This window comes from Xiphias gladius, chromosome 7 (assembly GCF_016859285.1).
Source record: "Xiphias gladius isolate SHS-SW01 ecotype Sanya breed wild chromosome 7, ASM1685928v1, whole genome shotgun sequence".
In the NCBI taxonomy this organism is placed as follows: Eukaryota; Metazoa; Chordata; class Actinopteri; order Istiophoriformes; family Xiphiidae; genus Xiphias; species Xiphias gladius.
Genome location: NC_053406.1, coordinates 14302547 through 14324851, shown reverse-complemented (window position 1 = coordinate 14324851; position 22305 = coordinate 14302547). Strand labels below are relative to the sequence as shown.

Here is a 22305-nt window from a genome sequence, read left to right as displayed (position 1 = left end):
GGAAACCCGGGGGTTTCGACCTCTCTGGCTGCACCAGAGCCACAAGACGACTCACAGGAGAGAAAGAGAGGGAGAAAGGGGAAGGAGGGAAGGGCGGAGGGTGGACAGAGAGATACTGCCTCTCATTGTGCTCCCCTCTGACTGTAAGGAAAACAATTTGAGAGGAGAGAAAGAAGCCAGGGTTAGCCGGGGCATAAAGACGCGAGACAAAGATTTGGGCCCAGGTTTTGGTTTTGGACTTGTGTCGAGATGAAGTTTCTCCTCAGAGCTCTGAGCGCTCTGCTCTGCTGCTCTTTGTGCTCCTCACACACACTGGATCCTGCTGGGAAGAACGTCTGCCACAACACCAGGTACACTTAAACTTCACCTTCACTCACACCTGTCGGCTTTTTGCTTTTTGGTTGAGCGATGACAGCAGGAACCAGTCAGTCACAGAAGCTTGAGTCCAAAAGGATTGATATCCCTGGGCCAGTTGAAATCAGGATATTAATACTGTTCCTGTGACAAATTTTAGTGCCATATTTCTCAAGGAGGTCTACCTTCTTGAGGAGTATAGGACTGTGCTGGACAGCTCTTTTGTCTGATTACAAGCTGAATTTTTAAATCTTCTTTTCCTTTTAATTATTTTTCTCTGGCTTTTGCATACCACTTGTCTTGGTTAGACACCACACAGTGTATTATTTGCTAAGTTTCCGATTTGTCCGGTTGATTGGATTATTTTCTGTATATTCAGAGACCCCTCCACCCTCGTCTGTTGCACTGGATGGCGTCAAGAGGGAAAAGAGTGCACTATACGTGAGTTGAACTATTCTAATGGACAGCAGTCTGTAGAAGTTAAGCCTTTACTGCCTCCATATTGGCTTGGTTTTCCTTTAATGCTGTATGTATGTATGTATGGTGTGTGTGTGTGTGTGTGTGTGTGTGTGCGTGTAGCTGTGTGTGAGGGTGAGCAGGCCTGCCTAAAGGAGGAGATCTGTGTGTTTCCTGGAGTGTGTCGCTGCCCACCTGGCTACTACGGAGCTCACTGCAAAACACGTGAGTTACAATACAGAAGCTGTTCAGCATCTATTGATTGATGCATCTTAAGGCATTTTAACAGTTTGATTTACAAGGTGCAAATTGCGCTAAAAATTCAAACTTTATTACGTAAAAGGGACCGTGAAGGATCTAGTGAGATGAAAATAACATTGCATTTTTGCTCTGCTCCTGTCTAACACATACTTTGCTGTGTGGCTCACTCATCACTTTTTCTAAATGTGTAGAAATTTCATTTTAAACCACAATAACATGAATCACTGTTGCCAAATAGCTATACAGGTAATTTCCTTCATGAAACCAGTGGACAAAGCATTCAGGTCTTTGACTTAAGTAAAATGACCAAAAGAACATAACATAAAAACACTAATTTTACTCAGTTACAAGTAGAAGTGAATTCAAAATTCTACTTAATTAAAACTACAGCAGTATTATCAGCTGAATGTACTCAAAGTTTTGTCACGAAAAAGGGCCTTTTTTTTTATTATTGATATATTACTTTAATATTTTTGTTATTAATACAGCAATGAATGAGTACAATTTTAATTTTGTAGCAGGTCCAAGTGGAGCTGGTTTTAAATATTGTGTGTGCAGTCAGGAATTGTAGTCCAGTGGTTCCCAGCCTGGCGGTCGGCTCCTCCAAAGCGTCACAAGATGATAAATCTGAGAGTCTGTGACATGTGAGTAATGGGAGAGGAAAGAAGAAAAACAAAGTTCTGCCACACCAGTTTGTTTTTCAGTTTTTGGACTGAATCTTTGCTTCTTTTCTAAAAAATAAATAAATAAATAAAAGTAGGATAATTACACATCTTTTGGCATACATCTTTAAAACAGAAACTAATTGCTGAGGTTTAGAGGGGATGTGTATTTTTAACGATTCAGAAGACATCTGAATTACAATATGGGACCCCAATGAGACATTGCTTTTTTTGTGAGGGAGCATAAGCCAACAAGTCTGGGAGCCACTGCCGTAATCTTCAACAATACATTGTATTTGATGAACTAACCATATGTTGTTGTTGTTGTTGTTGTTGTTGTTTTTTTAATGAAAAATCTTCATCTCAATAGTAACCAGTAACCATGGCTGTCAAAGAAAGTGGAGTAAAAAGCTCACTATTTCCCTCTGAAATATAGTGAAGTAAAAAGTAGCAGAAAATGGAAATAACCAAGTAAAGTGCAAGTAACTCAAAATTGTACTGAAATACAGTGCTTGAGTAAATGTATTTATTTAACACTTAACACAGTGTTTACGCAGCGTTTTGTACAGTCTTGGTGTTACATGTATGCTCTGTTGTCAGGCTGTCCTCCCGAGTTCTGGGCTTCAGACTGCCGCCAGGTGTGTCGGTGCCACCCCCACGGCCAGTGTCACCCTGTCACCGGGGAATGCACCTGCAACCCCAACCGCTGGGGTCCGCAGTGCCAGCACACCTGCAAGTGCGCCCGCCACGGCCACTGCCACCGGGTCCACGGGAACTGCACCTGCGACGAGGGCTGGTGGACGCCAACCTGCTCCAAGCCGTGCCAGTGTATCAGGGGAGGCTCCGCGGGGCTAGGCTGCGACCAGCTGACAGGCCGGTGTCAGTGCAAAAGACGGCACTGGGGGCTGAAATGTCTCGTCACCTGCAACTGCTACCTGTCGCCGTGCAACGAGCGGACGGGCGTGTGTGAGTGCGAGGCGGGCTGGTGGGGACCCAGCTGCGACCGGGTGTGTGGCTGCGACCCCGCGCACAGCAGCTGCGACCCGGCGGACGGCCGGTGCCTGTGCCACCCGGGGTACCAGGGTGTCGTCTGCAACCATACCTGCGAGTCTGGGAAGTACGGCAGTAGGTGCAACACGAGGTGGGTGTGCGTGGAGGCAAGAGGCTGTGTGTTCCCGTGCTGAGCTCGCCGGGGGCATGTTACTAACTCCGTCTTTGTCTCCTGTCCTTAGCTGTGGTCAATGTAAAGACAAGCAGCCCTGCTCCGCCACCGACGGCGCCTGCGCCGCCTGTGAACCCGGCTGGAACGGCACGCTGTGCAAAAGCAAGTGCCCGTCCGGCTATTACGGCGACGGCTGCCGGGAGGAGTGTCCGCGTTGCAGGAACCACGAACCCTGTGACCGCGAAACTGGGGGGTGTGCGAGGTGTGACCCTGGATGGACCGGACCCAGGTGCGCATACGTGTTCGATCGCGGTTTTCACAGTTTTCTTGCACTGAAAAGTTTCCTAAAAAGTAAAAATGATCCCAAGCAACTTTCAATTCTGCATGATGATTTTTTTTTTTAAATACTGTATGAATAGAAAATGAGGAATGAAATGAAAGGCTTGAAGCTTACAGCTGGCTGTATTGTGAAGTGTATGAGCTTTATAGTTAATGCGCTTATGTACGTGGCAAAACCAGTGGCGTGATCGCTGTAGTCGTTGTTAACGGTTCAAAGTTAAGTCTGTGCGAAAATGCTCCTTGCGCGCGTCTCCAAAATCCCAAATGCAGCCCCAGCGTTATGGAGTGTGTTTACTTTGTAACGGACCGCGAAAATGACGGCGAGTGTGTGAGGCAAAAGGGTGCACGCCAAGGGTGTGTCCAAAATCCGCAGCAGATTCGGGATTAGAAACCGATGTTTCAACCGATTACTCGTGTCCTTGGCTTGTTGCGCCCTGTCGTCCAGGTGTGAGGAGGCCTGCTCTGACAGGACGTTCGGAGACGCCTGCAGCTTCCTGTGTGGCCCCTGTTTCCATGGTCACTGCCACCACGTGACAGGAAGATGCGTCTGCCAGCCAGGCTTTCAGGGAGAGAGGTGAGCCGGCTGGTCGAGTCACAAGTCAAAGCAACGTCTTCATCACTGTACTGTCCTGTTGAGCTAACACATGGAACACGCATTATCTGGTCGGAGCAGACAGTCTGTTTTACCGCATAGAAATGATTGTCCCACAGAAATAAAGGTAAAATGTAAATCAAAACAGCACGTAAAAACTTTAACTGCAAAACAGAGATAAAAACACCAAACCAGCTAAACTCAGCTAAAGCTAACTTACAAACTTTTTTGACCTGTGTCTTGTAGTTGAAAAAATCTGTTGCTTTGCTCCAGCAGCTTGGTAATTGAGTTTGCTATAACACATAAATAAGGTGGTAGCGAAATGGAACCATAAACTAGTCCTGCCAGAAGCGAAAAGCTAAAGCTAACTAGCCGAGCTTAGATGCCCCTTACATTTTCCAAACATAGATTGTCCATCAATCATCCTAAAAGACATAGTTAAGGTTTTTCCAACTTATATAGCTGTAACGCACAAGAAGCCCTCAAACTTTGACCTATTTATTTCTCACCTCCACTGTTTCTGTAGTTGCCTGCCTTTGTAAGGTAGTCTAGCTGAGGCTGTTTGGCCCTCCTTGATGCATACAGTAACCCCTTAGTCACTATAATTCAGTTCACACGACTGCTTTATTTTAGGTTACGTTGCTGTCTTGTAGTGATGCAGTTGCAAGCACGGACTGGTTCATAAAATGAAACCCAGAGGACTTGGGTCATTGCATCGTTATTGTTAAGTATATGAAATTAGAAGTTAGCAGGTTAAAAAATTTAGAGCCTCCGTTACGGTCCCTTTAATTTTCTTATCTTCGAGGCCGCAATGTTTTAGTCATTACACTGAATTTTCACTCAATTCTAAAATAGATCATGATTCAGTGTTCATACAAAAGGGTTTCTTTTTGTTTTTTTTGCAGTGATGGTGTAATTACATGATTCTCTATTTTTTCCAGCTGTAACAGCAGCTGCCCCACCCTGCAGTTTGGCCTCAACTGCTCCTCTGTCTGTGACTGTGGTGAGGGGGTCGGCTGCCACTCAGTCACTGGAGTCTGCCCCAACAGTACGTCCACCCACCCATCCATCCATCGGGCATGGATTACTGCATGAGCCTAGAGGGCATCACATGTTTTTTGATGTGTTTGTGTTTGTGTTTGTGTTTGTGTGTGTGTGTGTGTGTGTGTGTGTGTGTGTGTGTGTGTGTGTGTGTGTGTGTGTGTGTGTGTGTGTGTGTGTGTGTGTGTGTGCGCGTGCGTGCATTAGGTGGCAGAGGTGCTGTACTAGCAGGCGTGCTGGTCCCTTTGCTCCTGTTGCTGCTAGCTGTGCTCTGCTGCTGTTTGTGTTGTGGAGGAGGCCCTGCTGGTGGCAAAGACAGGTCTGTACCTCACTGACCTTTGGGTCCGTCCCAATACCCACACTTGTGGTACTGTGCGCGTAGCCAAGTGCCTACTTGTCTGACGTATTTCCTGTTAATTCCCACAATGATCAAGCACGCCCGGTTAGAGTGTGGAAATTTATCAGAGGTCACTGGGACACGCTTTGCTAACATGTACAAGTACATGGCACAATAGAGCTCTGATCAGCCATGCAGTATTACAGTTACAATCAGATGACAGTAAAAAAATCCACATTCAGGAGCTGAGAGGAGTAATGTAATTAATAAAGCAATTAAATCAAGTTACCTAGAAGCAGGTACTGTACATAACATAGCATTATGTTATTTTGAATGTTTCTGTCTGATATTTTTTTTAAGGCTAGATCATGTTTCTCAATCTTTGATATAAGGATATGATATTTAATATTTATCTTGACATTGTCAGATATGTGATATTATTCTTCTTAGTCCCATCAAGAAGAACAGATTGTTAATATTATGGGAAAACTATTTCTGAGGTTCTGCCATGACTTTGCAGTGTTTGTACATGAATAATAATATTCATGCTGAATGTCATAAACTTCGACTTCAGTGGACCATGGTGAATTGTGGGATACACTTAGGTCTGAATACCACTTTGAATCAGTATTTGGAGATGTGCTCATCAAGTGTGGGTATGGGGCAGACGCTACATCAATAGTATGTCCACTTAGCACAAACCAGGATCAAACCAGAACACTACAGAATACTACACTGAACTACTCTGAACTGGACCAGACTGAAAACAGTTGCTTGGCTTCATTTTGTCCCTGGCTGCATTGTTCTTCTTTATAGCTTAATGTGCCAAATGCATGTGAAAAAATTGCATTTTTATGTACTTTTAAAACAAATTCATTCCGTCATCTCTTCCTACTAAGTGTCAAATATTTGTACTTGATGTGTCATGCACTTGGCCATGTATAAAAATTCAATTATCAAGACATTTCAGGTGGTGGAAAGACCTTCAATCCAATCTCTATGGAATTTAATTATTGTGGTTCAAGTGCACAATCAACACAAATTAAACTATGGCACTGTGCTATAGTGGGAAACTCTTACTATATAAACCTTCTTTCTCCTAGTGAAACTGTGGCTGAGGGAGGCTTGTCCGTTCGGATGAAATATCACGTCTACAGCGTCCTGGCAAACATCGGTGCTGCCCTCCCCTGTATCTCTAATTGGTCCTCTGGTCTGCCTCGTGTCACTGGTCAGTCTGGCAGCACTGTCATTACAGTGTAATACAGTAATACACCGTAATTCAAGAATTGTACATATGCATAAGGCAGAGCACAGCACAGGATAGGCCGTGTTGTAAATCACCGTGACCTGCCGATTCTCATGAAGAGTGTCTTCATGCAGGGTAGGTGAACACAGGTTTCAGTGATGCTGTGCTTCATGTTGACTTGACGCCGTGAGACACATTTAAGTACTTAGAGTAGATTGATGCGAAATGTCAGTCACTTCGCTCCACCAGGCACTCAACTGTTTATCACTAACTAACCTCTTTTTAACCGGTTTTTAAGGGTTGCAGCCCTTAGTTGTTGGAAAAAAGTGTCTGACCTCCACAGTCTGCCCAATATTTTTTTATTATGAAATGTCCTTTCTTAAATCAAAAAGCCCTCACCTCTTTGTTTTTGATTGGTGAAATATTTGAAGGACAAATTGCTTCTGTTAATAATGCAAGACATTGGAGGTAAAAACCCAAGCGTCTTTTATCTCCCTACATGGACAGGCTTTTCAGCGTGGGACGTACTTTACCTGAAACCTAATATATAACAACTTCCTTATTGCAAAACAATAAAGTTAAATGAAAAGAATGAAATGTCAGAGGTAAAGCCCCTCTTAGACAAGCTTTGTATGGGCGTGATTAACGTCGTCTTTTAAAGTATTTATTTTTTATGCCACACACACAGTATCTCACCATGACCCAGAGCTGACCTTCAACCACAGCTTCATTGAGCCTCCGTCCTCTGGCTGGGTGACTGAGGGGTCTTCCTTCGACAGTGATGAGGAGGAGGGAGAAGCTCTCTACTGTGTGCCTCCAAGAGAAGGTAGGAGCAGCCAAACTTTACACTGCCCTCTTTTGGTGGTGAGCAGAACTGCCACTGCAAACTGGCCTTTTGATTCTTTCTTCAAACGTCCCATTTATGTCCTTCGCCCTCTAAGTCTATCTCTGTCTGTCTCTTTGACAGACATCCCAGCGGTGGCAGGCGGTGAGTTCCAGGAGATGAGCTCAAAGTGTAACATGTTCTTAGACCCATCAGGCTTCAGCAGCGAGGACATCACCTCACCCTTCAGCATACCTCGCACCTCCAGCATTGCCAAGTCCAAGCGGCCGTCTGTCTCTTTTGCAGAGGGCACGCGCTTCAGCCCCAAGGAGAGGCGTGGCTCTGCTCAGGACCCTGGCGCTCTCCCTCGCAACAAACCCAAATCCAGCTGGGGGGTTTTGATGCTCTCCGCGCTCCAAAGTCAGGGAAGTGCAGCTAGACCTGGGGAGGAAGATGCAGCTGAGGGTGAGGAGAGGGAAGATGAAGAGGATGTGCAGGCGACAGACAACCAGGAGTCAAGGTGTGAGGCAGGAGACCAGGAAGTAGACAGAACCCCATCCCGAGCCACCTTGCAGGTCCCTGGGGCATCAGGAAGAAGACGGACTTTGTCCAACACAGCTGTTCATAAAGGGACCCAGTTGCCAACATCTAGCTCTGATGCTCAGGTGGGGGTCTCAAATAAGGTCACTACAGTGTACGTGACAGTGGGTAAGGCAGGTCGGCCTGTACTGGAGACAAACTCTGAAGGCCCTGTTCAGGCCATGCTGCGAAGACTCGGCAGCATCCAGAGACAAAGGGAGCAGGACTCTGGAAAGTCAAAATCCAAGGGAGGCGAAGGGATTACCAAACCACCCAGGAGGAAGCTTGGAGCTCGTGCGAGTGTCTGGGAGCAGGGAGGGCCGTCTGGAGGGGAGGTTGGCGTATGTAAGCCCATGAGGAGGAAGCATGCTTCCCACAACTCCTCTGAGACAGCGGGCGCTAATGACACCCCACCATCAGACAGCGGCACTCCAAAACGGCCACTGTCATCCATTTTGAAGAGCGTGCCAGAGGTGGCTTCAGCTGACTCAGGGTCAGATCTGAGGGCTGAAGGAGACACAAGGCAGGACTGCAGCACAGGACAAACTGAGAGCGGCTACCTGACTGTGGGACCAGCCGGAGACGCTGCAAGTCTCACAGAGGTCATAGCCAACGAAGGAGCAGTGGTCAGCGCGAACGATGAACCCTGCTATGAAAATGTCATGATAAACCACTCGTGACCTCTGACTAACCACGTCATCAGCAGGTCTGATCTTATTACAGATGCATATTTATTTTTCTGAGGTTATCATTGTTACAGAAACAAACTTAGTGACTACTGTAAATTTTAGTTAACAGATCACAAATTCGTCAATTATGGTGTTATTTTTAACAGTTGTGTAAAAGTGCAGCTTATATATTGATATTTATGCAGCGTGATATCACAAAATGACATGATCCTTTAGCCTCATCTCTAAGGAATATAGATGAAACACCAGGTGTTGCATTCATTCATCTCCAGTTTCACATGAACATGAGTATTTGGCCAATTGAGTGGTAATTGTTTTTATTTGCTCCAGTGATGCACGTTGTGTTAGGTTTGTACATACAAGTACTGTAATACCTGGGCCTTTGTCTGCTTCTTGAGTCAGAAGGTATAAACAGGCATAAGGTTTGTTGTACAACGACAAGGACAGATGACACAAATATCATTACAGCTGTGAAGAATGTATCTCATCACAGTACGATGACCTGCGTTGTTAATTTTGATGAACACGGACATGTTTTAAGCATGAGAATAAGATTTGCTGCTGTACATCCTGTAGACATCTGTCAAATGCCACAAAAATTGAACTGGGTTGTTCTCTCTGTGCATTATGTTACATTTTGCCCTGTTCTACCGATCAGTACATGTCAGAAAACTGGAAATGTAAAAATGTTTTCACATCTACAACCTACGGTCAAAGTGTCCTCAAGCATGAACCCACCTGTCACTGCACTCTGACTTCTGATGTGACAGTTACATAATGCTGCTTTTGGGTAAAACACATTATTGCAATTTAGGAATTTTTCTTTTTCTTACTCAAAGAAAAATCTGTATGACCAAGGTTTTACGACTCCTATCATGTCATGAGTGTTTTATATTTCCAAATCACTGTATATATATGTGCACAATTAATAATGAGGAAATAAACGTGTTGAATTCTGTAGATACATGACTTAGAAAACATCAGTGATTTCCTGTCTGTGTGTCTCTTTGAATGGGGGCAATGTAACAAAATCCTCAATTATTATGACCTGGAATTTGTAATTGTTGTAAACTGTTGCAGATTATTTAAAAAAACAAACAAAAAAAAACAAACAAAAAAAACAAAACATAGCCTACAGTTGTGTTTAATGAAGTAGGTCAACGATGTTAAGGACAGATAACATATCTCCACAGAGTTAAGAAAACGAACCACCTGAACTTTGGCCATGGCGAGCAGTGCGTGGACTTTCACTGATCTCCAATATTTGCTAAAGCCGACGAGCAGCTAGTTATGTTACACCAAACATTTTTAAGACACTTTTCCAGGCCAACACTGCCTGTTCGAGTGAAAATGAATCATGTTATATGCAAGTTTAGTCCAAATGATTTATTAAAACACCTAAATTAAAACTACTACTTCTCTGCCCCAGTGGTGTCTGAGCAGCCGAGCCAGTATTTGGCGATGGATCTGGGATATGGAGGCGTGGCAGGGTCGACTCTCTTGGTACTCAGGTCCACTCTGTAGTATTTATCTAGAAAACACATAAAACAAGATAGTCATTCATTTAGTCTTTCGTCATAGCTGGTGTTCTAAGGTTAAAGTATTCATTTTGTTGTTTTTGTTGTGGAGCAGCTCATGGTTGTGCTGGGCATGTCCTCATTGTGAAAATCAAAAGTTAGTCTCAGCTCCTGAACAGAACAGACAGCAGTCTGGAACCGTCATTACCGTCAGCATCCATCAAAACGCCCATTTATTAATCAGTTTTGTGCTTGGGGAATCATAAACCAGACAACAGTACCGCATGTCAGATAAAGGTGATGCGCCTAAATACACAAAAAACTGAGTGTAAGAGCATCTGTTTCTTTGTCGTGTGGTGCGAGACATAATGTAGCACGTGAAACAAGTTATGAAAAGCCTTGTGTGGTGTGACAGCTGGGGAAAGGTTGAAAAATGACTGAGCTCCCGCCTCCTCTGCCAGCTGCCGTTTGCATCTGTGACTAAACTCAGAGATTTTCTTTCATCAGTCTGTCTGAAAAAGCTGAAACATACTCTTTGGATGAAATGGGTACCTTCTGCTGTTGTGACCACCTCGCCCTTTGAACATACACGTACATACCACTGTGATCATTTCGTGGGCATTCAACCGCTACGGTATGAACATTTATTTACTTTTTATCAATTAAAAAAAACATTTTTTTTTTTGGTAATATCTGCAGGTACTTTGCTTTGTGAGGTTTGTGTGTGTGTGTTGTGCTCTCTCTCGGGAGGGGGTTTTTTTTTTTTTAGGAGAGAGGAGAGAGCAAAGTATGAGAGGAGGGATGGCACTGGCAGCAGCACCACCACACTGAGAAGACGGTGGTGTTTTCTTTGCTATCGCTCCTTTCATGGATTGTTTCTGTTGTTTTATAAGATGTATTTTTGTACTGCTTCTCTGTATTCTCTGCACCCCAGACCAAATGAGTATCCTCTTCTGGCTAATAAAGTTAAATTGGATTTGATTTGTTTTCAGGTCTCACGAGGCTTTGATAGCGAGCCAATAGCAAATACCCATGGGCTATATTGTTGCCAGCTTATGATATCCTGCTTGTATAAAGTAAGGTGATTTACCAATCAAAAATACCAAAGGCTCAGAGGTTATGGGTTCTGAACTGTGAGGTTTGGCTGCTTCTCTCAGTTTTAATTCACTGTAAATTAAACATTTTCAGGTTTTATTTGTTATCTCATGCAAGGCCGTGGTGGTGACTCCAGTTGGACCATCCAGTGGTCTAAACGTTGAGTGAATAAATATTTTGTTAATTTGCTAATGAATCTGTTTCTGCTGTGTTACCTCCTTTAAAGAAGTAGACGCTCTGAACGGGCAGACTCCTCTGTGTCTCCCAGTACGACCTGTCATCTCTCGAGTCATAGTTGCCTCGGTTGTTCTGGCCATATCGATCTCTCCTTCTGTCCTGGTCCCAGTCTTGATCCCACCGTCTGTCCCAGTCTCGCCCAAGCCTTTCCTCCATTTCCATCCTCCTCTCTGCCAACCTCAGACCCATTTCCATCCCCCTTTGAGCAAATTCCTGACCCATGTTCATCCCCTGCTCAGCCATAGAGCCCCAGAAGGGTGAACGGCTTTGCCTCCTCCGACCCCACTGTTGTCCATACTGCTGGCTCCACTGTTGGCCTTGCTGTTGACCCCACTGCTGGTCACGATCGTAGTCGTTGCGGCGTGATGGCCACCTCCTCCAGGGGTTGACGTAGATTCTGCCCGACATGGCAGCATCCACCGGAGACTTGAGGCCTTTCCAGTCTTTGTCAATGAAGTGGTGTTTGCTATGATGCTCAGGCACTAAAGACGGTTAGAGAAACATTAAGATGTACAAGCGACAACACCCGCCTCCACTCCAAACAAACACAAGTGACTGATAACGGCACAACTCACAGTCAGAGAACAGCTCGCCGAAAAAACGTTCGTAGTTGTTGTAGTATACGTTAGTATAGCGCCTGAATAGCATGGACGGAAACCTCTCAGACATGGTGACACACTCCTCATGAGACGGCTGGTGCAAGAACTCATACATGTAATACTGATCCCCTGGAGAAACCAACGAGATGCCAAATCAAAATCCTTGAAGACTTTTGACATTTAAGTAACTTGATGTTAGGTATATGATGAGTATTTTCCATAGTGTCACATGATCAATGCACCAAATATTTGACAGAAATACATTGTGTAATATCTGGCCACACCTTTGAAAAAATAGACTCTCTCCCTTCCATGGTGACCTGGGGCAGGGAGGGCAAATGCTGCATCCACATTATCAGGGATTTTGTCAAAGCCCACGCTGATATCTCGAGGATAGTCTTCCTCCAGTACGCCGTTATCAAACCTCCAGTACTTGTTTCCCTGTTGAAAGTTTGACTTATTAAAACATTTTTGTTTTATTTATCACAGCAGTGGCCTGACATGCTATTAACTGCTGAAATTCATACGAGCTCATTTTCTGTGTCCCCACCTTGAAGATGTAGGTCTTTCCTTGACAGTTGACACGGGTGAAGGCAGCATCAATTGGCCCGTTGATGCCCCACACGTCCTTAATGAGCTTTGGATAACCGGGAAGGACCGACTTCTGTGCCAATTCAAAGAAGTACTCCCCTAGAAAAAAAACACACATGCGTTCGTTACCACATTCTCCTAAACAGAAAGGTCATATATTCCATTATAATTCCTCTACAGCAAAAGGCAGACTTTGCGTAGCCACATCCCGGAGAAACCCAAAGTTTCGCACAGATCACTAGATTTGAATATTATGGGGTTAGCTTGCCAGTCACTCACCTCTGAAGGCATATATAGAGCCATTTTTTAGCTGCATAAAAGAGTCAAAAGGCCTCCCACTGCAGACCTCGGCGTCTGGGTCGGGCGCTTCAGTGGTGGCTGTTGTGACGGGAACGGTGGTCGTCTCAGCTGGGGTGAAACTCTGAGGGGATTCAGGTGTGAAGGGGACCCTCTGTTCAGGGGAGTCTGAGTGTGAGATGTGTGTAATCTCTCCAACAGGGACTCTCTTAGATATGGTGTCCGACAGCTGCGGTGGTTTGGTCATTTCTAGTGTGGTTTCTAGACGTTGCTGCAGCCTGCGACTGAAGTCCGAGACGGGCTGCTGCATGGCCCTCAGCTGATGACCGACAGTGGTAGAAGACTGCGCTGAACGTCGAGGGGGCGGAGTGGTACCTTCGAACGGCTCTTCATCATCCTCCGCAAACACAAAAGTGTCTCCACGAGCTGGAGGGGGATAAAAGGGATATCGGTGACCATCCTTCGCTGCACCATTTTGACCGATGACTGCGTTTTAAGCAAGTGAGCGGAGAGGTTTCTTACTCATCATGCCACAGGTGGCCTCGAAGTCAGAACAGCAGCTCTTGTAGTACTTGCACATCGAATCGCACTGGCAGCTCCTCTGAGAGTCAAAGCCATTCTCACAGCGATCCATACAGGACTCTTAAGATATGACAACAGAGTTAAAGAAAATGGATTGTTTGTATTGTTTTATTTTCTGTGTTTTTATACTTATTCTGTGTATTTTTTTTTCTGACCTAATCAACTTCGTCCTTTGGAAAATAATTTGAATATTTTAATAACGGCTTGGCTGACAGCTGGACAGACAAAACAAGAATTTTGAGGACGTTACTTTGTGTTCTGGCCTTTTGTGATGGGTGTTTTTCACTAATCTCCGGCATATGCTAAAGAACTAATTGATTAAATGCAAAAAATAGTCATCAGTTTAACTCATTATGAATGTAATTACAGTTAGCAGTTCTAACTGTAATAAATGTGTCTATTTGTGTAGACAGGGCACCCAAAGTTGATACCTCTGATTGGATCACACTGTGGTCTAAAGGTTGAACAAATGAAGAATTGAATCATGTTAAATAAAAACATTTGTTGTCAAATGTTAATTATTTCATCTGACCAACATGTAATTGTGGTTGATGAGTGAAATATACATATTAATATAAGGCCAAAACTGGCAAATTTCCGGCCATGTATTATTATGTACACTTAAATCAGGACACAGTACATCTGAGACACATTACGATCAAGTCTGACTGCAACATTATAATGCTACACTGAAGGGTGAACAATCAAGAACCAGCAACACTCCTTCACTTTCTGACTACAACTACCTTTTGTGAACATTGAAACAGATTCTTAATGCTGGACTCACCATCTGCAGCAAAGGTCACGGCGAGCAGAGCGAGCAGCAGCACGGCCTGCAGCCTCATGTTGCCTCTACTGCGTTAGAGGACAGAATGAGAAAGCAACGATGGACCGCGTGCTCACAATCATTGGAAACATGTGTCAGTCACCCCACTCCCTTGTTTACTTTAACCTTATTTGCAAACTTCTTTCTGCTCGAGCAAATAAACAGAGACGCACAGAAAGAGCGAGATCGATGGGAAACAGAAGTTTAAGCCATGTGACCATCTGTTGCACTTTTACTGCAAAATGTCTTATTCCTTTTTTTGACTGTAGAATTCCCCCGAGGTTTCAAGGTTGTTCTTTCCATTTGTCTACACTTGGGCTTCTCATTTGCCTCAGATCTCTTGTAATCACTTTATTCTCATTATTCTACATGACTATTTCTCCTTTTTAGCCATTCTTCCTGTTGGCGTTACACCTAATCAGATGAATCAAATAAAATCTGGATCCTTTTCCCCATTTAACACTAATCCAATAGGATTTTTAACGTTTCACATGACCAACACATGACAGATTTTGGTCATGCGAAATGCTGTCATATCATCATATTATAAATCATAAATCATAAATCCTATTATAAATCATATAAAATCATATTCTGCATACTGAAATAATGCATCTTAATCTTAAAATCAAATTCCCTCCAAAAGAGTGAAGCAGTAATTCTATCACAAATAATCTTCCTTTTATTTATTTATTTTTTTTAATTTTTATTTTTTTTACTTGAACATGACTTTGTAGTAATGCTTCGCCAACCGCTTAATATTGAGCAGAATTCATCAAATTGTCTCTGTGGTATCAAACTCATGAGTCAGTTGCTAGTAACCATATAATTCCTCACATCGTTTATTTTATCTCCTCCGATACATCAATAATATGGGCTCACTATCTCCACTCATACGCACACGTTTTAAGAAACAAAGAAGGTGCGACCCGCAGGGTTTTTTTTCTCCAGTTCCTCCAGCAGGGGGCAGTAGTCATGAGGGGATGAGAGGGGAGGAGAGGGTGCTTCTTTTCTAGTACACCCCCTCCCCCTCCCCCGGAAGATCCTGAAAACCTGCAGATGCTGACCTAAAGATGCGATAGGCCAGGTACCGCTGCTGCTGGTGGAGCGGGGTCACACATTTTATTGATTTTTTTTTTTTAATTTTTGCCGCAAACAAGCCGCTACAGTGCGTCGGATGCGGTGGAAGCGGGGAAAAAAAGAGAAAGAAACCGTAGCAGATATGAACCGGCTTCCTTTGTCTGCAAAAGCTCTATGAATGCAAACGAAGATTCTTATTTCTCCTCAACAAAAAAAAAGCCGGATTTGCTTCCTCGCCGTTCAGTTTGAGAAGCTGTGCGCGGAGACTCTGCCTCCCTCCTCGAGGACCCCTCTCCAAACTGGTTACTGAGTCGGCTCTCGCGCGTCGGGAGGACCGAAACCGGCCGGCAGCTCTGACCTGCCCGGGACCCGCTCATGAGCCTTTATGGGCTTACGGCCAGGGATGACATGCAGGGAGGAGGTGATGCAATTCGGCGAAACCCGTCACTGTTGATCTACATCTGAGGCCCTGCTCGACGCCTCGGAAGGAGTGGGCCGTGCTCGCAGGTCGCGCGACACACTGAGCGGACTGCAGGCCTTTGTAAACAAACACATTGCCGCACTCGAGGGCCAGCACGCGTCCACAGGCACGGATCACGCCAGTTTCTGTCGGTAGATGCTCTTTTCTCTGACGCTCTTCCTGTGGAGGCTCTATCGACATTTCTCCATCATGTTCAGCTCCGACAGACTCACAGTCCCGGACTATGTCAGCCGGCTGCAGAGAGGGCGGGGCGGATCCGGCCCCGACCCCAGAGCAGTCTCCCCGGGCATCAGTGCCGAAGTCCAGTTGGTTTTGGACAACTCTCTCCCCGCCCTGCGCTGCGCCATCAGGAGGCTGAAGTCAGCCAAGGACACCTCTGATTCAGATGAGACCCGCGGGGCCATCGCGGAGATCTTTCAGCTGGTGGAGGAGGCCTGGGTTTTGCCCACCGTAGGCCGTCGGGTGGCCGAGGAGATCTGCAACAGGATCCGGCTGGATGGAGGCCTGGAGCTGCTGCTCCAGCTCCAGCAGACAGCGGCTGTGGAGATCACGTATGAGTCTGCAAAACTGCTGGAGCAGATTCTGATCTCAGAGAACAGGTACAGTGGGAACAAGGGTTGGACGGAATAGCCCCGAACACCACAGCGGCCCTGAAACCGTTTCGAATATTTTAATTGTTCAGTTTCTGCTGAGATGGAGTCAGACAGGTGTTTCGCTTGCACAGGAACACGCAAAACAACACAAACGCTTTATAATACAATGCAGGGCAATAAAACAGCCGGTGCTACTCTCTACCGAGAACAAGAATAACAGAAACAGCTTATAGTGCAATGCAGCCCAAAATAATAACCTCAAACTACAGCCACAAAACTGATCAAGTTATCTAGTTCAAGTGTCAATGAAAAGTTTAACTTTGCAAGCTTTACCAAGGTCACTGCCAGGCTGTTTTATTGAATTATAGATGTTAAAGGGAGTATTTATATATTTTATATTTCTGTTCACCCCCTATACATCTATGTTGATTTTAGAGCTTATCTTAATTAGCAGTCTGTTGATCTTTTTAAATGTTTAGTCTTTAAAATGTCAGAAAGAAAATCAAAAACTGATGTCTGGAAATTGCTTGTTTTGTCCGAGCAACAGCACAAAACTAAAATGTATTCACTAAGCAGTAACATTAAACAGAGGAAAGCGGCAAATCCTCACATTTGAGAAGCTTGTACCTATGAGTGTTTGGCATTTTTGTTTGATAAATTACTTAAATGACTGCCGATACGAACAAAATCTGTTAATTGACTAATTTTTTCTGCAGTAGCTGATTTAGAACTATGCATACCTGATTTTCACTGATTTCTTGTGTTTAATAGTCTGTATCTGCAATAATTGCTGTCACTCTACCCACATGGTTGTCTGAGTCCAGTTTTGTCATTGTCTTTACATTTCCACTGACAGAGATTATGTAGCACGTATGGGTCTGGGGGTCATCCTCAACCTGACTCGGCAGCAGGAGGACGCCCAGCTGGCTCGCAGTGTCTCAGGGATCCTGGAGCACATGTTCAAACACACCGAGGAGACGTCGGTCCACCTCATCTCGAACGGTGCCCTGGACGCCCTCCTCTTCTGGTGCCGGGGCACAGATCCCACTGTGCTGCGACACTGTGCCGTGGCCCTAGCTAACTGCGCCATGTATGGAGGCCACCGCTGCCAGCGATGGATGATCGAGAAGCAGGCAGCTGAGTGGCTTTTCCCATTGGCCTTTTCCAAAGAGGATGAACTTATTCGCTTCCATGCGTGCCTGGCTGTGACTGTGCTAGCTGCAAACAGAGAAATTGAGGAGGAGGTGGTGAAATCTGGGACCTTGGAGCTGGTGGAGCCCTTCATTGCATCTTTGGATCCGGACGACTTCGCTCGCAGTTTATTGGACAGTGCAGACTGCATGCAGGGGAAGACAGCATCTGATCTCCAACACCTCTTGCCATTACTGGACGGCACAAGACTGGAGGGAAAGTGCATTGCCGCCTTTTACCTTTGCGTTGAGACCAGCATCAAGTCTCGTCAGCGCAACACAAAGGTACAATTACTGTCCACTTTCCACAGAGCTCAGAATTTTAGGTAGCACTGTCCGGTAGCTTTGTTGTGACTGAGTTTGAATTTGTCCTGTGTTTCAAGATATTTCAAGAGATCGGAGCGGTGCAGAGCCTAAAAAGAATCGTCATGTACTCCAGTAATGGTACGGCCTGTTCCCTCGCCAAGCGGGCGCTGAGCATGATGGGAGAGGAAGTGCCAAAACGTATCCTGTCATGTGTTCCCAACTGGAAAACCTGTGAGGTGCAGACGTGGCTGCAGCAGGTTGGCTTCAGTACCTATTGTGACCGTTTCCAGGTGGGTAAAATATCAAAGAGAGTCATTACTACATACAGAAAGAGATCTACCCATCCCTTCCTCCAACAGCTCGGGGAAATGGTCGGTTTGTCAGCGCTGCGTCTGACATTTTTCTTACTATCTTCTTATAAAGGAGCTGCAGGTGGACGGAGACCTCCTGCTAAATATCACAGACCAGGATCTGAGCAGTGATCTGGGCATGACTGCCGGGCTTACCCGAAAAAGGCAAGTGGTAAAAAACCCTTTAAGACAAGGATCTGGGCAAAGGCTGAACTCATCACTCATTCAACATTTCGATTTTCCTGTCCAGGTTTCTGAGAGATCTGCGTGTGTTGAAAACATATGCCAACTATTCCACGTGTGACCCAAACAACATGGCTGACTGGTTAGTTGAGGTGGACCCTCGTTTCCGTCAGTACACCTACGGCCTGGTCCAGTCAGGGGTGGATAGCAACAACGTCCAGAACCTGACCGATCAGCAGCTCCAGCTGGACTGCCACATAGACAACGGCGTCCACAGAGCCAAGATACTGTCGGCTAGCCGCAGGCCTCTAAAACCCTGCCACATAGATGCCCAGCCTGCAGGGCCCGACGTGTTCATAAGCTACCGCCGGACCACTGGCTCCCAGCTGGCCAGGTAAGGACTCGGACAGAATGGGTGGAGGAGCGGGGGACTCAGGAAGATGAAATGGGTTAAGTTGAAGCCAGGAAAGAAACAGAAGCCATAAGTATAAGGTAAAAGTTTCTGTCTTTATTCCTCCTTCCCTCAAAGTTTTTCACTTTTCCTTCTCTTTCTGCCCTGGCCTAAGCCTTCTGAAGGTGCACCTGCAGGTTCGAGGATACAGCGTCTTCATAGATGTGGAGAAGCTGGAGGCCGGTAAATTTGAGGACAAACTGATTCAGAGCGTACAGCGAGCGCGTAACTTCATCCTGGTCCTGTCCGCCAACGCGCTCGACAAGTGCATGGGTGACACTGCCATGAAGGATTGGGTGCATAAGGTCAGACGTTTTCCATTCTCTAAATGTGAGGGGCTCCCGTCTCTCGTTTGATCTCATTTTTACTTAAAAGCCATTTTCAAGATATTACACATTTATATTGATACAATAGCTGCACAGTATGAGCTGGAATAAATCACATCAGGTTTGTGGAGGGTGTCTGTAACATTCACACTTTATGGATTGTTAAACTGATTTGTCTTTGGGTAGTATTTTGGGATTAAAAAATTCCAATGCCCTGATTCGGGGACTAGGGCTAATCACATGAATGCCCCTTAAATATCACTTTATGACAACGGAATTTAAGAAACTATGTGTCTTGACAGTTAATTAAAATCAAATTTGAATGTGCCAGGTGAGAAAATGGAAAGTCAAGTAGCATGATGAGCAATGCGGTAACATTTTTGATTATGGCAAATGACGTAGCCATATATTTGTGCATTACACTGCATGTCCTTAGTGGATCTCTGGTCTTTCTCTCTAGATTACATGCTCTGTTATGTGCTACTAGCTGCTTTTAGCCACGAAATCCGCGTTATCGTCCCTTGCAACGAGGTCTGAAAAATTTCACGAGCCTTTGTCTTCTGCAGAATGCCTGAGAATTAAAAGTGCTTGTAGAAATTGTATCGATTAGTTCGCATTCATATTCCCCCGATGAGCTTAGTTGAATTTACAGTAAAGCAGCAAAGCAAAAACAATGGATCAGATGATTTTTTTTTTTAACTTTACAAATGTTTCTAGTCTTTTGTGCTTTTACGTGTCATCACGTTTTAGTACCTCACAGACTCAAAGAAATGATCGTTCATCTTGCAGGAGATAGTCACAGCCCTGGCTGGTAAGAAGAACATAGTTCCTGTCACGGAGAATTTTATGTGGCCGGACCCCATGTCTCTGCCAGACGACATGAGAGCAATTCTCAACTTCAATGGCATCAAGTGAGTCACTGCTATACTCTGATAACTCAGTACATCTGTGTGTAACTGGGACAGTACATTTTATTGTTCACCAGACGCCCATGTGGGGGAAATCCCTTTCTCAGCAGGTTTAACGCAGCTGATTTAACAGTTTCATACAGTCCCTCTTCATGCAAACATTATTAATCTTTCAGAGCCTCGTATTTTTTCATGAATATTTTATCAATACCAGGGTTAATGTTTTGTACGGTTTGTGATGGGTGTTTAGCAGATTTGTAAAATATCCATTAGAGACGACCAATTTGCTTGTAATGCATATGCCTTTCGCCTTCTTTTGACCCAGATGGTCCCATGAATATCAGGAGGCCACCATCGAGAAGATCCTTCGCTTTCTCAAAGGACACCAAGACCTAACCGACGGCCCAGACGCCTCCAAAGGCCAGAAAAAGAAATAAACTGACATAAACACAGTTTGCTATAATAACTTTCAATGATGCCAAATTCCACATGGTCTATGGTAAACTGGCCGGCAGCTTCCCCTGCTCTGCCCAAATGCATGTGAGGTGAATTTGATTATGGATTAGATTATTAAATTACACATTCACATGAAGACCTAACATAAATAGACGTAATATACCGCAAACAATAACTGGAATTAAAAAAAAAAAAGGGAGTGAAGACTGTATATGGTAAACTCCAAGCCTTTGATGTTAGTATCCTCATACTGCTGTATATGTGTAATCAGGTACAGTATATGCCTTCCGTCTCTCAGGAAATAAACTGATAGCTCAGCCGTCATTGGCACCCAGCAAAATCATCAATAGCAAATTTCTGAGGCATCCACTAACTGTAATGTCTTCATCATAGTTAGAGGCAGTCATCTTTTGTTTAAACTCGTATATTAAACATTCATAGGACCAAAACAGGTCTCTGATTTTACTGACATTTGTGTTTTGTTTTTATGTTTGGGCTGTGGTAGCAAAGAACCCTTTCCTAGCATTGAACTGATTACATGCTGAGAGTATCCATGGTAGGCATAATCTAAGCTGGAGGCATTTTGTACAGAAATAAATGAGCTACAAATTGTATAACTGCAAGCCCTAATTTAACCAAATGCGGATTTAAGGAGCGTACAGGCAACGGAAAACATGCATATAGTATTAAAAGTTTTCTTCCTTCTGAAATGTGGGTAAAAATCTTCTTTAAATTGACATACATAGACTTACAGTACTCAAAAATGCATTGGTAACTCCTGGGAAATGATAATAACTGCATTTGTTTTACAGAGTGTCTTGTTGATTGCTGTTGTAACATAGTGCAATACGTTAAACTATAATTTAATACAGCTGACTTGCAGTTTTATTCACCGGTGTTAGTTCTGTCAAACAATTTGTCCACTCTGCCACTGAAATTTCATCCCTGTTACCTCAGTGTATTTAATAGAAGCTGTTTAATAAAAACAAAAAGAAATCCAGCAATATGATAGACTGAGGCTTGTGAAAATATAAAAGACCAGCAGCAAATAACTTCTATACCTGTACACAAGTGTACATCAAACAGCAAGAAGAAAAAAAAACAAAACAAAAAGAAAAAAACATCCTGATTTGATAATGCTGGAATTAATATACTATTGAAACATTTGTTAAATCTTGCAAATTAACCAAAGCAGTCATCAAGATGTGCTGGTCACATATTGTTCTAAAAAGTTACATTACTGTAGCCCTGAATTCAACTGCTGTTCTACAGGGATTTGATCTCATCTTGCCTTAATATGGTTTGCCTCCAATGTCCGCCTCAAAGCATTCATTAAAAATGATGTGTAATTGACTTTTTTTTTTTTCTCAACTTGTTAAGACAGGATATCCTTTTTTTTAAAAAATCATGTTTTTTAATGTTCTCAGTGTTACACAAACATAATTTTGTCCCTTTATTTGAAACATGATGTAAAAAAATGAACAGTGAAATCTTTTATTTGAGGTTATCCATGATCATTATCACAAACTATCCAAAATAATCCAGCTCAAGTCCAATAAAATAACTGCAACTTATTAATATTGCACAAGTGATTATGGCGAAGAATAGATGGTTTTACTGGTCAGTTTAGTCACACGGTACGTCTGAAGAATGGCTTTGACCACATGATCTAACCCAATTGCTGCCCAGTGTCAAA

The 22305-nt window shown here is 44.2% G+C and overlaps 3 protein-coding genes across 4 annotated transcripts; 2 read left to right on the top strand and 1 right to left on the bottom strand.

Annotated features, from left to right (window-relative positions):
- Positions 1-85: 85 nt before the first annotated feature.
- scarf1 (scavenger receptor class F, member 1) lies at positions 86-9637 on the top strand. Of its 2 annotated transcripts, XM_040130454.1 has the most exons (12): positions 86-350; positions 734-795; positions 934-1035; positions 2334-2874; positions 2966-3184; positions 3680-3808; positions 4768-4874; positions 5075-5186; positions 6308-6432; positions 7139-7276; positions 7418-7438; positions 7580-9637. In XM_040130454.1, the coding sequence occupies exons 1-12, from the start codon at positions 250-252 to the stop codon at positions 8530-8532; spliced, it is 2610 nt and encodes an 869-aa protein (XP_039986388.1). In that variant the 5' UTR covers positions 86-249; the 3' UTR covers positions 8533-9637. The 2 variants fall into 2 exon arrangements, with proteins under 2 accessions (XP_039986388.1, XP_039986387.1); XM_040130453.1 differs by having other exon boundaries at positions 88-350; positions 7418-9637.
- A 9-nt stretch (positions 9638-9646) lies between these two features.
- vtna (vitronectin a) lies at positions 9647-14313 on the bottom strand. The gene is made up of 8 exons (XM_040130456.1): positions 14247-14313; positions 13400-13519; positions 12860-13303; positions 12540-12679; positions 12274-12430; positions 11966-12118; positions 11369-11872; positions 9647-10072 (listed from the first exon to the last, which is right to left on the bottom strand). The coding sequence occupies exons 1-8, from the start codon at positions 14302-14304 to the stop codon at positions 9954-9956; spliced, it is 1695 nt and encodes a 564-aa protein (XP_039986390.1). The 5' UTR covers positions 14305-14313; the 3' UTR covers positions 9647-9953.
- Positions 14314-15422: 1109 nt separating this feature from the next.
- On the top strand, positions 15423-20809 carry sarm1 (sterile alpha and TIR motif containing 1). The gene is made up of 8 exons (XM_040130455.1): positions 15423-16445; positions 17296-17914; positions 18013-18225; positions 18359-18450; positions 18536-18862; positions 19035-19224; positions 20035-20156; positions 20479-20809. The coding sequence occupies exons 1-8, from the start codon at positions 15982-15984 to the stop codon at positions 20588-20590; spliced, it is 2139 nt and encodes a 712-aa protein (XP_039986389.1). The 5' UTR covers positions 15423-15981; the 3' UTR covers positions 20591-20809.
- The last annotated feature ends 1496 nt before the right edge of the window (positions 20810-22305 follow it).